This window comes from Phaethon aethereus (genome assembly GCF_964289735.1).
Source record: "Phaethon aethereus genome assembly, chromosome: 6".
NCBI classification, from domain to species: Eukaryota; Metazoa; Chordata; class Aves; order Phaethontiformes; family Phaethontidae; genus Phaethon; species Phaethon aethereus.
Genome location: NC_138580.1, coordinates 38317103 through 38332776, shown reverse-complemented (window position 1 = coordinate 38332776; position 15674 = coordinate 38317103). Strand labels below are relative to the sequence as shown.

Here is a 15674-nt window from a genome sequence, read left to right as displayed (position 1 = left end):
GTTTTACGTCCTCCAGTTTCACCTTTCTCCCTGAAGTCCCCCTAACCTGTCCAAACACCCTTTAGCAAATACAACAGAAATGGCTTATACGGAATTTAACATGGATAGAAACAATAGGCTAAAAGAAGTGTTCCCTAAAAATCTGGAGGATTACATCAGGAGCAGTTTCTAACTTATCCTCCTGATCTGAGTGCTGGTTTTTAACTTTGCTTTGCAACTCCACTGCAAGCTTCAGAAACTGGATAGAAAATTCACACTCAGCAGACTCTTCTAAAGCCTATTTCCTTGAGGGTTGAACATACAGGAAAACTTTCTCCTTTTCTTCTTTTTAAATAAAAAGATTTTTTTCTCCCTGAAAATGAATACTGTGCCTCTTCATTTTGATGTGTGTCTTTTTTCATATGAAAAGGGTTCTGCCTCCAATTTATTTTCACTTATAAACTGTGCCCAACAGGCTGACCCTCTGTGCCCAGTCATCCAGCTATGAAGAAACGCCTCGCAGAGAAGAGTGACCATTCAGAACGTGTGAGTTTGCGGTGTGTATGCACTGGTGTAACTTGTTCAAAAACTCTAGCTGTTGGAAACGTGTGGCTCTGTACAAGGTCTATTAAAGAGAAGCAGCTGCCACTGCATAGGGACATAAAACATGCCTGTAAGCAGAGAAGCTTAGCAAATAAGAACCTGAATTCAAAAGATGCACTGTCATTTTCTAGAAACAGACGCCAACCCCAATAAATGGCCTCAGCATGTTCCCTTCTGTTTTTCCCGGTGGTAAACACTCTTCTGGCTTAATTGTACAGGTAGTAGTCTCAGGAACCTTAAGGGATATCCCAGGTGGTTCATGTTTTTGGCCTTGAGATACAAAAAAGGTAATGCAGCTAAACAGACATTCTAATAATTATGTTCTTTGATCTACCCTTTGATCTGTGCCCGAAGGACCTAAGGGATCCACTGGCTTCCTTTATTGGTTTGAGCAGTTGTCCCACCTGTTAAGATGGGCAGCTTTATGCCACACACACCTAGAATAGAATAGTGTTTTCCACACGTCCCCTGAAATTACTCTCCCTTGTCTCAAAGATGCTTTTGTAGTTCATACCCCCAACTTGATGAGCTCTGATGGTTAAGCCTTACCTCAGAACATAGGAAGGCCTCAGCAAACATGGGTAACTCACAGAGCTTGCAAATTCAACAGCATCTCTCTAAAGAAAGGGAGGAAAAACATGCTGTGAATGAGAAAATATTTTCAAGTCATACCAAAATTTCAACTCTACCTGCATTTGCACTTTACTAGCCGTTACGATTGGAGGGGAGGGACCTAGGCTGAACATAATACATGACTTCTTGTTCCAGAGTTGTCATCTTCAGACCTTCTCTGTCCATAGAGCTTCACCAGGAAAAAAGGGCAGTGCTGACACATCGCTATTCCTTTGCAATCTCCACCTGCTAGCATAGTTTTTAAAGCCAGCAGGATAAATTAGAGTAGTTTGATAGTAGTGCTAACTTTTGCTGGGTATATACCCCATGTTGTGTAAAGGTAATCTAAAGACACTCCCCCTCCAGTTTCCATCCCTCCACCAGTGATGCTACAGCATTTGAGGGATCAAAAGGTTCTTCAAGATCGGCAGTAAAAGACTGTCAAAGGTCTTTGGAATCTTGAAACGTATTGGTAAGTCGGTCCCCCCTGAGCAGATGCTCATAACAACCCCCAGCCGCTTCACTGTTTCCCAGATGCGCATCCCAACTTACCAGTGTGCTCACTGCCTTCCAGGGAGCCTGGGCCACATGCAGCTCATCCAAAACAGCTGAGAATACGGAGCGATCTTCTGCCCGGTCAATCTGCAAAGGATTTGTGCCAAGGATCTTCACTCCACTCTGGTGCAGTGGCACTGCCAAGTTATTGGGAATCTGCCCACCTACAGAAATAATGCAACCACTGCATCCCTGTTGGCAGACAGAAAGGAGCACAGTCATGTCCAAGTCAGCTTAACATTAAGAGCTGTTGTAACTAGGAATCCAATATTTAGAATACATCACTTTTCAGGTTGCTATGAGTAAAGCCAGATCATAATTGTGCTGATCCAGAGGCACCCAGGCTGCAAAGTGTGATTCAGAGTGTAGCCTCTCCAAAGCACCAATATCCTCCTTGATATCACTCAAAACCCAGCAGTAACTTGAGATCAAATTCCCCAGGAAACCAAGGAAATCTGCACCGTTCACATTCCTTTTGACATCAAGCCAAGATTTTATAACTTCTGCTAGATCCACAGACTGTTACCTTGTTTTCATGTCATATTTAGGTGCTTCTGCTTTCACAGTGAGGATAAGCAATGAGGTCCCTAGCTTTGCAGAGGAAGGGCACTGCGCTACGAAAGCGTTACACCTCGCAACAAAACTCAAAACTCCACTCGATGGGGTCAGGTCTCCCTCACGTGTTCACACAGGGACTATCACTTCAACAGAGCCCACTCCCACTCTCCTGCTGCAACCTTTGGACACAGTAGCATGAACAAACAACATGTTCGAGGTCCCCTTTCTTTCTCAGTCCAGCTATTCCAAGAAAACAGCCTCTCCCATGCTCGTGGTCAGGGACTGCCAGAATAGCAGACATTTACACAAACTCTTTTTTACTAGAGTTGCAAGGCAGTAACCTCCCACAGAGAGTCAACGGGAAACAACTGGAAATTTTTTTTTTTCTGCCAGCACCCTTATTTTCTAAGAAAATATCCTTTTCTAGGGCAGAAGCCAGCCTTTAAGGAGCGCTCACTGCTGACCCCTTGCTGGCCTGTACAAAGCAAAGCAGAGTCTAGTTCAACAGAGCCCAATCCCTCAGACAGCCTGTGGTGGTGTGAATTACTCTGGATACACTGAGCCCTTTATTTTAATTTACCCTCGTTATTACTTACTAGCACCTCATTTCTGGTAGCACACTCAATAGCGATAAGTATTTCAGCCAAACTCTCATATATGCTCATTTCTAAGCAGATTATTTGCGAGCACTTCAATTCCGGAAGCGAATGAGGCAGGACAGGTGGCACAGCATCCTCCAGCCACAATAGCACATTTCATGCTTGTCACTGGGTGACCATGATATTTTAAGTGAGGAAATAATAAATGGTAAATAACAAGAGACACGTAAGGTTGCTTGCAAATGCACATCCTTCTTCAGGTGCAAATATGGGCATTTTTTTTACATGATAATGCTTTCAAGTACAATCTAGTCTGGTATGAAAACTTTCAATAGTAAAAAAAGACCTTGGAGTACCTGCAACAATTATGATGACATTAATTACATCTACATTGTGTAATAATTGAGGGTAATTAAATAATGGGCACTTTACTTCCAAATTAAAGGTGGTGAAACTTTGCTCAAAGGAGCATCAGGCCCATAGTACAGTTGCAGTGAAGGGCTCTTTTGAACCAAATGTGTTTTAAACATTTTACCCACCCCTAACAAACGGAAACATAAATCAAGTGATCCATGGTTTGGCTCTGTCTTTTAGAGTATCAATGTTCTTTTAATTAAGAAGTGTGTTTTTCCTGAAGAAGGTTAGCCCCACTGGCCTCCTGGAAGAGGAACTTCTTAATGAGGGATTTAAGGGGATTGAGAGTGGCAGATCTGTAAGTTAAGAGCAGGATGGACTAGAGGTGACTGAGAAAAACCAGATGATAAATGCTAGTACAAACCCTGATCAACTTTAATGGGGTTAATTTCCTACCATAATAAAAATCCACTAAAAAAGTCTGGCGTGTAAGCAGCACTTATTATCCCAAGGTCTGCAAGATTATTATTTGCTTAACATGCTAATATACAGTGCTGGAGATATTTTTTTCCTTTTCATCAGGCAGTCACTTACAGCATGACATGCTGCTGCCAGCCAACAGCAACCATCTGAAAGAGCTTAGGACAGGGAGTGAAAAATGCCTCATTGGTAGAGGGTGGAGCAAGGACAGAGGCTGTTTTGTGCCCACACAGGGTTGTCTCATGACACTGGAGCTCACCATCTCCAACTAGGAAGAAAAATCTGTTCCATACTGCTTCCAGACCCATCCAAAATACCGTACTTATCTCTAGTCCCTGGGCCCACATGGACAAGAACCAGGCAGTGAATAAGCAACCCCCTTCCTGCAGCTTGGAATGGTTCCTGTTTGACAGCAAGTCAACCTAGTTTTGCTGCCAAGGTCAACCAACATCTTAATCTATCCTCAACATACTTGAAATGCGAATGTCCCAGCTAACAGCTTCCCTTCAGCTGCTGCTTATTTCTTCCTGTAAAACAATTCTAGTCACTGAGCCCCTAAAATCCAAATACTGCCTACATCAAAGTTGGGATGGCGTTAGGGACTCCAGCCCCACAGAGACAGAGGAGATGGCTTATTCAAGCAGACAGCAAAGAATCATATACTAATTTTTACTCAAAAAGAACCGTAAATTGAGGCCCAGCTGCTGCTTACTTCTTCCTTTAAAATTCAGCTGTTATTTTCAAAAGCACACTCTCTCCCAAAGAGCAGCCCACTGCCCCGCTAGGGAACAGGACTGCTCCACTGAGAAATGTGAGCAGACAGGAATGGACTCCACTGCATATCACTTTGTCATCAGCCATATTTTAATTATAAAGAAAATTAATAACATCCTTGCCAATAGATATCTTTAAAATACACACTATACATAATCGAGGAAAAGAAGCCTAGAGAGAATTATTTTCCCCTTTATAACAAAAATTCCTCTTTTTATTACTATCTTGCTTTTATGTCATTAGTAATAGAGTTGGGTTTTCTTTTTTCCTGAGTTTGAAAACAAATTAGACCATTAAAATTGTACCTAAGAGCCTCCTTTAGTTTTACGAATTGTTTCAGAACGATCCTAGAAACTGAAAAAGAATCAGAAGAGGCCCTCAAGCAGATAGATATTAAAATAAAAAGGGAACATCTTCTCTGAAAACAAAAAGCCAATAAATCTGAGGGAAGGAATTTTATTTTTCTTAAATTATTGTCCTCATAGACTACCACCTAACTTTGTACATTCACAGTAAATTAAACTTCCCTCCAAAGCACAGCTCTGTTGTGCGGAGCTCACTCTCCGGTGAGTCAGAGCAGCTTTGAATGTCAACTGGAGAGGGAGAGGTAAAAGGGGACACAAGGGAGAGAAAGAGGAGGGACACCTGAGTATGTTCCTGGGATAGGACTGCGCAAAGCTGTGAGCAGCTCTTGGGAGGCAGGTTCCTGTCCCTTCAGTCTCACTGGTAACCTTGCTCCTCAAGGTAGCTTAATTTGCCTAATCATAAAAACTGGGACAAGTCAGTGCACCTACTTATTTGAGCTTGATAGTTGCCCAAGGTTTGCTGCTAATCCTAACAACGTTCAGGGACTTGATATATTATCTCTGTTGAGGGCAAAGGGTTGTGTCCATTGTTTGCTGACGGTTTTACCTATGGTTTGCCAATGGTCCAGGACTTTTTCACAGTATTTGCCACTGTTCATTGTACATTGGAACACTGGAGGAGGCTAATGAGGTGGAGAGTTTAAAAGATCGGTCTGAAATCATGGCAATATTCATGCTTTGTATATGAAGCTGGGAGAGATGGTTATCTGCAGGATTGGTGAGGGATCTCAGAATCAGATCCTGAATTTTTAACTTGATCATTTCCTTAGGGAATGACTTCCAACTGCATTTGCCTGAGGAAGTATTCTGTTAACAGGATATTAGCATTTGGCTCACTCATTTTTAAAAAAATTACATACAGCATATACTATGTTTTAGACTACACTCTGCTGGAGGTCTGGAGTCTGTCCCCAGGTCTGCCTGTGTCATTTTGCATGACACTGTGCAGTCTCTCTATTCCTCAGAGACTCAATTTCCTTACTTGCAAATTAGGCATAATGATAGCATTCCCTTTTGTCACTACCTAAGAGAAGTGTTCTAAAACAGATGAGTATTTATTATTCATCTTGGGTTTTATTAGACAGCCCAACCGTAACTTTGGATGTTTCAGCTCAGATCCTGATGGCTTTAACACCTCCAGAGCAAACGTCAAATTAGTTGTTTTCATACCCAAGTCAGAGTAGTAGAATCCTCTGCAAACTCCCAATATCTCTCTTCTGTCCCTTTTTATTCCCACCACCTCCGCTCCTGCTACCTCCTCCCTGACCTCTCTCCTCTCAAGATCACTTTTTGGTTTACTTTACAAGCAGGGCAGGCTAAAAGCATGCCCAGATGCATAAGCACAGTCCAGCTGATGAGCATGGCTGGCTCAGCTGGGGAAATTGCCATCACAGTGTCCTCTCCTTTCAGCTCTGGGTACCACAGGATGCTGCTATTCGACCTTGAGATCTGCAATGCCTCCCATGGTAAGCAAGATCAGCCTATGGACTGAGAATCATGACTTCAAACTTGCCAAGCCCTGCTGTGACAAGCAGGATAATGCAAGCTTCAGTATGTATGCATTATTCTTTTCACATAGTTTTCTTACCCAACTTGCTAATTATTAGCACTATGTGTTTAAATGAATAGTTGCTCCCTCATCACCCATCTCTACCTTCTCTTTGATCCTGTAGTAATTAGGTGCTATGTTTCATCAGTGTTATTTGTCTGGTGTACTGTGACACCATTTTTTTCCATGCCCCAAGTTCAGAAGTTCAGTTTTGCTTAAGTAAACAAGAGTTCAGTCTTTACAGAGCTGAGCCTCATGGATAATCCTAAAGCATTCAAAAATCAGCCTTCGAGACTCCAGAGAGCCACCAGACTTTTGGCCTGTCCTAAATCTATGCTTCCCAGTAACAGCCTCTGTTTTTATGAAAATTTAAAGAAGAGGTAAAACAACATGTACAAACAGGACAGTATGAACATGCAATCTAAAAATGGTCCTAGACAGTATTTTTCCAATGGTTTAAGAAGAGAGCCTAGAGACCAGGACTTGAGTTCTGATGTGCTTTTGTTTGGTTCCAAATTTGACAATGATCAAAACATAGCCAGATTATAAAACCATTTCAGAAACTTGCACCCATTCACACAGGAGATGAGCTCAAATTGTCATATACTGGGAAAAAGAGCTAAGAAAAAAATCATTAATTTTAACATTACCTGAGTTCTGCAAAGTTGTTTCAGCAAGTTACACAGCCAGCTCACACTGAATTTCAAGGGAGATGAAGTTCCTGTAAGCACCTTTGAAAGCCTCAGCCACAAATCCAAGATGAGTGTGTTACCAGCTAGAAATGAACATTTTCCATATCGGGACCAGCTGTTTACATTAGATATCCTCCCATTACCAAATCTACCTGGGACTCTTCTCCGTCTCTTAGTATCAGCACTTCTGAACACTTGAAAACTCTTAATAGACAAGTGCAATGTCTGGATGAGGAGCTGGAACATGTTTTGGTTTGACGGCAATTCCTATGCCCCTTCCTGAGCTGCCTGCCTGCATGCTGGACCACATCCACCACCGTGCTACTGTGTTGCAAGGCCAAGACTGCAAGTTCTTGAACACACATTAGCATTATGCACATAACTTGTTCTACTGCTTCAGGGGGAGTACTTGTGCTTAAAGTCAAGGATATGCTTATGTGCTAAAGCTCAGCACCACAAGGGCAGAACAATTTGTGCGATAAATGACTGTGCAGCAAATTAAATCTGCTTGTAAATATTGCACAATATGGCATCTTGCAAAATAATTTAATATTTATTTGGCATTCATTATTGAGCAGTCTGCTAGGAACATCAACGATGTGTAAAATGCAACACAGGGATCCAAACCAAACAGCTTTTGCTAGCAAGGTCTCCCCGCTCACCCCCAGCTGCTCTGCCAAAGCAAGCTAGTGACATGAATTTTGAAAAGTCTGGGTTGCTTCAAGGCTTTTTATTGTGCTTCAGTTTTTCTTTACCTCATATTGGTAGATGTCCAGGATCCTTTCCAATGACAGCTCCTCAAAGTACAGTCTGTCACACTCATCAAAATCTGTGCTCACCGTCTCTGGGTTGCAATTCACTACGACGGTCTTGTTGCCAAGCTGACGCAGCGTGCGGATACTGGAGACAGCACACCAATCAAACTCCACGCTGCTGCCTGCCAGGAGACAGAAAAGTGGGCAAGGAAAGGAAGGATGCAGAGAAGAAAACATAAACAGACGTTCTCAGCACTCAAGCTTAAAAAAGAAAAAGAACAACAAAACCCAGCGTTGCCTCCTGTCAGCTCAGAGCAAGAAACCTAATTGTCCTCCCATGGAAACTAATCATCCACAAAAGTGAGCGTCCAGCACAACAGGTAAGTTGGCTCAGCTACTCATGAGTGACAGGCCTCTGTAACATGTCTGTCATCCTGCACTGATAAACACTCACGTCTGCCCTTGCTGCCCATCCAGCTACTACTGCCGCCCAACCAACGCACTTTGAGAAAAACTGAAGCAGCAGAAGCTTAGAGGTGACCAAATTGAGTGCCCACTATTATAAGACAGAGCTGCTTACTCCAGGAAACACGAAGCATTTGTACAGATGTGGTTTGAAAAACAGAAGACAAGTATTTTTTACCTTCCAGAAGAGCAGAGTATAGCTAACCTAACAACAGAAAAATTACAGCTCAGTGGGTTTGACCTTACTGTGCACTGACTCTAGATAAGGCAAATAGGTAGAACAACACTTTTAGAGGCACTCTGTGATCCTTTTATCTTGGTTTAAAGGCCACAGTGACTATGGCAACACTGTGGGGCAAGCATGTCCTACCATCCTGAACCCTGAGTAAGCACTGTGGCCACGTCTACAGGAAAGAGGCAGAGAGGGAGTCACCTGGTGCGCAGGTGAGCACCAAGACTTGGCGCTTGGTCTTGTGCAAGCTGTAGGACTTGAGCAATGCTCCAGGCTTCAGGCAATGCCGGAGTCCAGACTTGTGCTAACAGCTACCGTCCCGTAAATTTCTATGCTCAAACATCTCGGAGGGGTACCATAAACAGAGAATGATGCACATTTAAAAACATCATTAAATGGTTATGCTTACAGTCTACAAGAAAACCTTGGCCTCATCATGGTATGTTCACAGTCATTACATGATCGTTAACCACTGACATAATTATTTTTATATATACTTGTATGACAAGATACATTGGAAATTCAGGCTGTGCTTAATTGCTGCCTCCACCACCTAGTCACAAACAGATGGCTGTCACAGGTCACTCACCGACAGGCACACAATTTATTTCCCTACTTCTGTCAAACAGGAACCTCAAAACATTCCTAGGCCTCACTAAAGCCCCAGAGAAAAGAGAGGGAAATCAAATCTGAAACTGGATGCTTCCCAGAAGTGTCACCAGATGCTAGTTCACTTTTTGTATTCCACATCCGTTATTCAGGTATTCTTACACACGTAAGAAACCTCGAGGCTGGGACACAATGATCATCCGGGGCCCCCAGCTGACTGCTTTAAATACAACCTGGGAAGACAGCTGAACACTTATGAGTATATTGCAGCCACATCCAGTAATGGTCACATCCAAGCAGTGGGAAAAGGGAAGACAGCAAATAGCAATGACTGTTGTAACATAACCAGACACTGCTCCTCAGAAGACAATTGCTACACCAATACAGGCATTTTTGAACTCACTTTCAGGTTTCAATTGTGTTAAATCTACGTGCACACCTTAAAATTTACAGACCGCTCTGCTGGTCCACACAGTTGGTGGAATAGCTTGCTTATACTGCCTTCATGGCTGATTTTCACACAACCAAACCCCCCTCACAGGACAGCAGATACCCTCCTGGCAGCAAGTGAAGAGCAAGCATCACCTTGAATATCTGAGCAACAGCCTCATGGAGCAAAGTTCGCACCCCGCAGCTCAGGCTCTCCCTGAGCCAGAGGCCTTTATGTGTGCATGGAAGGTGCGCCACAGCAAGCGCTGAAGTTCAAGAATATGCAACTGTACTGATCCACATCATGTTTCTATTTGGCATATTAGTTAACAAGAACAAGAAAACTTCAAAAAAAGAGACTTCCGTTTGGATAATTTTCTTTTTAAATACAGAATGTAGCATGACTTTTAAAATGACCTTACACTTCCCCCAGATAATTTTCTTTGCAAAAGTATCAACATATGCAAGATTTTCCTGTAATATATTCCAAAATACTTTCAAATAAAATTAATAACGTTGGGTTTTTTTAATCTAAAACTCAGTTTTCAAAAAGGAAATAAGAATCATCTTTAAAAGAAAAAGTAACATCACATGTTTAACTTCAATGCAAATCATTTAGCCCTTTCTGACCTGTTCCTGTTTTGTAAATGTAAATCCACAGGGAACACTAAGTCGATCCCATTGAATTATGATTACAATTCTGAAAGCACACTGCTTACTTGCCTTCAAAGGATAACAAAAGAAAAAAAAAAAATCAACTTGGCTATTGCACCTAGGAAAAAAAGATCTTTCAGAAGTGCAAATAATGGTTTCCTTTGGCAGCCTTTATTTAGTTGCAAACTCTTCCAAAGATTGTCTTGATCTAATCAAAGCTACAGAACAGGCAAGACCAAGATCAGACCTGTATGGCTACTCTAAACAATTGGGAGTTTTAGATGAACAGTGCAAAATGTATTCACATACAAATTATTAAACAACATTGCTATCCTTTTTATGTTTATTATTTGTAACCATGCTATACAGCATGCTGACTGGCAGAAGCGTTCACAAAAAATTAGCGTAATCATGGAGCGTTCCTCCTGATTTCACTCATTTCAACATTCATTCTGGAAACTGAGTTTAAAAAGGACACATCCTACAAACAGCAACAGGAGTGTGGCACGTGATCTGTCCATCCAAGCAAAACAAATTGATGCAGTTTTAAATTTCAGCATTCAAAAACCATCACCACTACTCGTGAGATGCAGAGCAAAAATATTTCTGAGTAACAAGCCATTTTTTCTTCTCAATAATTGCAACCTATTTGGAAGGATCCATGAAAAGAAAAAGTGAAAGTCATCATATACAGAATTCAGCAGGTTGTCCACTCGGTACTCATAGCCCTGAGGAAACTCTTATGGTGCATAATCATCTGAGTGGGCTGGAAAACCAGCATACAGAGAATTGATAATACAAAAGCAGCTGAAGATATCAAAATATTTTCATAGTCACCCAAACTTACAGTAGTAAAATGCATAGTATATAACACCACAGTCATGAGCTGGCAGTAAACATATAAGTGTGGGAGCAGCAAAATTCTATACCAGGTATCAGGTTCTCAAGACCTTAACATGTGTAAAAGGTAAGATTAAAAAAAATTCCCTGAAACTTTGTGGAAATCACAACTAAGTGACAAGTGAAGAATAATAAAATTGTCCTGTATTTTCCAGGGCATGAAATGAAGTCTCCAAGCAAGTGTAAAAGGCAAACCTCGTGTTAGGAATTGATGTCCTGTGCACTGTGCTCTGGAGGGTTTTGTCACCATATGAGAAGAGGAACAAATGAACCACAAGAATACCCAAAGAAGGCTCGAGGGTGCAAGGAGAATGGAAGAGTTGTAAGAAAGATTTACCTATGTGATATGGTCCACAGCCCAACACCATCACTCCACAGTCATCAAATTTTACATCGTGTTCCTGGGAAGGGAGGAAGAAAAGTCGTTAGGATCTGTACTCCACAGCACCTAAGTCCATGCTTTTCAGAATAAACAGTTTCTGGTGCTCAGCCCATATCCAACAGTCTGATCCTTCAGGGCTCACGTCCGAGTTCGCTTACTGCAGAGTAAAGCAAGTGCAACTCTACTGGAATTAGTGGTGCTGCACCCAAACCAAAGGAGACACAAACCTCTGAGTTGGCTATTTGAGCAGCCTAAGGAGCTGTTAAATTTCACATAAAAATGAATGCTAGGGTGAGATGAGTGGAACAAGAGTTCTGCTTTCCCAGCACCTGACCTCTACACCAAGGATGCAAGTACAGGTGATACAGGACAGAATCATAACAACACGGGGGCATTAACGCTAAATGCACTGGATCGGTATTTGAGCAAGAGAAAGTTCCAGGCCTGCTGTAAGGGGATTATATGTAACACCATCCAAAGCAATTGCTACAGAGACCAAGACATCTGCAAGATCTCCAGAAATAATACAGCATAGGAGAAAGAGATCAAACTAGACAGCAATGAGACTGTTGTTTCCTACATGAATGTACCTACCTGCCCGTTGTACGTGCTGTAGAGGTAATTAGTTACCGCTGGGTATTCTGCTGCCAGTGTGTCGATCTGTATGGGGAAGAAGAGGAGAGATTGTGACTTGGCCAGTGCAAGCTCCTTCTTACATGCAGGTAGAGTTTTTCTTTTCCCTCTTTCCTTTTCTACTCCTATTTCTGTCCTATTATTTTCCCATCATGTCCTTCCTCAAAAGGCAGTGATCTGAACAGTCATATGCTGGCAATGCAGCGTATGCCTGGCCTTCCCCCCGGATCTTACAGTTCAGTCAACAGGAGAGTCTACCATCTCTTAATAAGCTGCAGTTCTAGCCCCGCACCTCTTTGATAAAACACTTTCACAGCCCACGAACTTTCCCCATCCACCCTTTCTTGCTGAGGCACTCATTCTCTAGTTAGTTTGGCAGCATTAATTATATAGATCTCCATTCCTCCAGGTCTCCTGTCCTCTTTAGCTGTGCCGTCTGGGATCTTCACACTATGCTCTTGACCCTGTCTTACTCCCACACTGAATACAAACATACACACAATATCACTTTGAGATCATGCCAAGTGGCAGCCAGCAGTGCAAGTAATTTATGTTACAATATAACTCATGCTTTGATAGTTAAATGGTACACAAACCAAGAGTGATTTTCAACCACCCCTTACACGTAGTTTTCACTAATTTCTTATGCAATTATTCAGGAGACAGTCCAGAAGAGTAATTTGCCTGCTATGCTGTTCACAAACTATTTGTGTCAACTACTTATGGCATGTTATACATGGTAACCAGTCCATCCAGGTCACCAGCAAATGCTGAAGTTCCCTGAATGAACAGCCGAAACATTTCTACACCGAATACTGAATGGGAAACAATATTAAAGCAGTCCTGACATGAATTTTTACATGCTATACCATTTTAAAATCTGTCCAATCTTCAAGTATTTTCAGGAATCCCCACTGGCTGTCCAGATCCTTGTGAATAATGAAGAATATAACCTTATGTCATCAGCACTATGTGTCTCCTGCTCGTTACTGTTGCTAATACTGCAACTTGTACTTCATCGCTTAAGAAGAAACATATGCTTTGATGCCACAAATGCAGGCGTTAAGTAGAATGACCTTATTAAGGGTACATTGGCACACAAAATCAATCCAGCACTGCAGTGCCATATGCAGCTGAAAGAACGCAGTGTAAGACCAGGCACATTTCTGTGGGCCAGGTGAGGATATAGAAGAAAAACAGCAGCTGGGGAACATGATATTTGGCATCTGGAATTGGGCCTGAGGCTACAGATGGGCTCTTTCCGAAAAATTCTGTTGTTTGGGTTGGGGTTTTTTCCCCCCCTTTAAGGGCAAAAAAACAGCTGGTGGCAGTTTAATACCAACATACCTTAAATGCAGCAGCAGAACACCTAGCAAAGCACTCATGACACTGCCATGAATACTAGATGAGCTCATTACGCTGGTGCTATCACAATGAATAGCAAATGAACCCATAACAATAGCACACTTCAAATAAAGTATTATGCTGTAAAAAGTTACTACCAAGGGAAAAGACATATTACACTTTCCATGGTCACACCATGGTAGGCCAGCATCCTCAGCCTTTTCCTGAAACCAGATAGCTGCGTTTCCCCCTCAGCCACACAGAACAAGAACAAGAATGTTCTGAGTCTCTCTTTCGGGATGTTCATGTCATTACATTGATGCCTGCAGTGCAGAAGGAACAGCTACATGGGTGAAATTCGTTCTCTTCTAACGTCAATGTCAAAACTCCCTTGGATGTTAACAGAGACTGGGGTTCCACTTCGTTTACCTCAGCTCTTTGTAAGGACATGGAGGTCCCCTGCTCCTTGCACTCTTGGAAGCCGCCACCACAAACCGCAATGTTTCTCACGTACCTGTTTCACCCAGGGCACTATATTCTTCCTCAGTCTCAGCTGACGACACTGGACTTCAGTCAGCCTCAGGCATTTCCCAATCTGTTTGTCCGAGAACCCGATCTGTTTGGCTCTCCTCAGCTTCTCTTCTGCAAGTGTTTCACTGGGATTAAATAAGAAAAACACCTTTGCACGAGGCTTTACAGGAACACTTGGAAGATACACGAGTGTTTGTGTCTTCCATATTGCATAGAGTTGCTATAGGATCATGCATACAAAGGCAAGAAAAAGAAGAAGATCCAGCTAAGCTGTGCAATCCTCATACATAAAAGATATTTTTTGTACTGGATGCCCCCCACAAACACCTATAAGGTGAAGTCTACAGGCAGAGTGCTGATGCTAGGAAGTGAAACACTTTCTTTCCTTGCATTTTTTATACAGAAATGAGTGACTCATCATGAGGTCCACCACCTCACAGGCAGCATTCTCCACCAGGCTAGTACAAGGTCACCATATCCACAACAACTGTATGGTCATTTACCATTACAGCCTCCATAGAGGACCTGCAGTGACTCCTTTCTTGGATTCAGTATCCCCACATCTCCATGCCCAAACTTTAACTCCATCTCTCCCTTACATTCCTCCCCCCAGTCTAAATTTTAAAATATAAGCTTCACCAGACTGAGCTAGATGAAGAATTATGTATGTACTCGCATCTCCTGCCTCTCACTGCAGCTGCCCACTCCACACAAAGGCATGAAATTCCTGAAGCTCTAGGACGAGCCATTCAGAGGCATAACTGTCCCCTGACCCTGCTGACCTGGAGGACAACTTGTCTCAAAACACTACAATTTGTCCCAAACAGGCCCTTCTTTCTGTTGTTGAGGGTGCTCTGTCTACCTTCAAAAATTAGAATTCTTTTGAAAAAGCATCTGACTTCAGAGATATATAGTAGAAATGACCTTCAGAGGCTCACACACAAGATAGTTTTTTCCTTCTGACAGTCTCAAGTACACTTTTTTCCCTATCATTCGTGCTGCTTCTTACATTATGAAAACAGGGACAGGGTAAAGCAGGGGCACTTTTTCTGATTTCAGATTTGCAGTCAGGGTTTCTCAGTACTTCTGTATGTTCTTGTTCTCCTGGTTTGGCTTTTCAGGAGCCCAATTTTGTGCCGTTTATTTCAAATGCATTACTTTCCCCAGCCACCTCTGCAGCTCAACAGTTTCTTGCCCATTTTGCTTTTGTTTTTTTTCCATCTTCTCCATTCCCCCTTTATTCCCTCCAACTTTTTTCTCTCCCACACTATCTCTGTTCCAATACCACCTATAGCCCATACAGTTTCTCCCTGTCTCTGTTTCTAAGCTACCTTTTCTAAGCTTAGCTTTTGCAAAAACATAAAAAAAGCCCATGTATTTTTATCAGCACTTCTGCTTTTCATCTTCATTGCCAAGAGCGTCCTTGCCTGCCCAATAAATCAATATTTTATGAGCAAGCAAGCTCTGAATCAGGAAAAAGGAAATGATTAACAAACAAGCAATTTTCCTAAATCAGAGCTTTTGAGTTATGTCCTTTGCTTGATGGCATTTTTAAATAAATAGCATTATGCTATTTGAGTGGGAGGAGAGGGGTAAGGCTGCTTTATTGGAATGTGTTAG

At 42.2% G+C, this 15674-nt stretch overlaps 1 protein-coding gene across 1 annotated transcript in view; it reads right to left on the bottom strand.

The window, feature by feature from the left end:
- Positions 1–15674, bottom strand: part of CPS1 (carbamoyl-phosphate synthase 1) — a gene marked incomplete at both ends in the record, with an annotated part of 94945 nt that overhangs the window by 23132 nt on the left and 56139 nt on the right. The window contains 6 exons of the mRNA XM_082001397.1: positions 1132–1199; positions 1747–1941; positions 7876–8057; positions 11502–11565; positions 12141–12206; positions 14038–14179. Of these exons, the coding sequence (XP_081857523.1) occupies positions 1132–1199; positions 1747–1941; positions 7876–8057; positions 11502–11565; positions 12141–12206; positions 14038–14179 (717 nt within the window). The remainder of the gene's footprint in view (positions 1–1131; positions 1200–1746; positions 1942–7875; positions 8058–11501; positions 11566–12140; positions 12207–14037; positions 14180–15674) is intronic.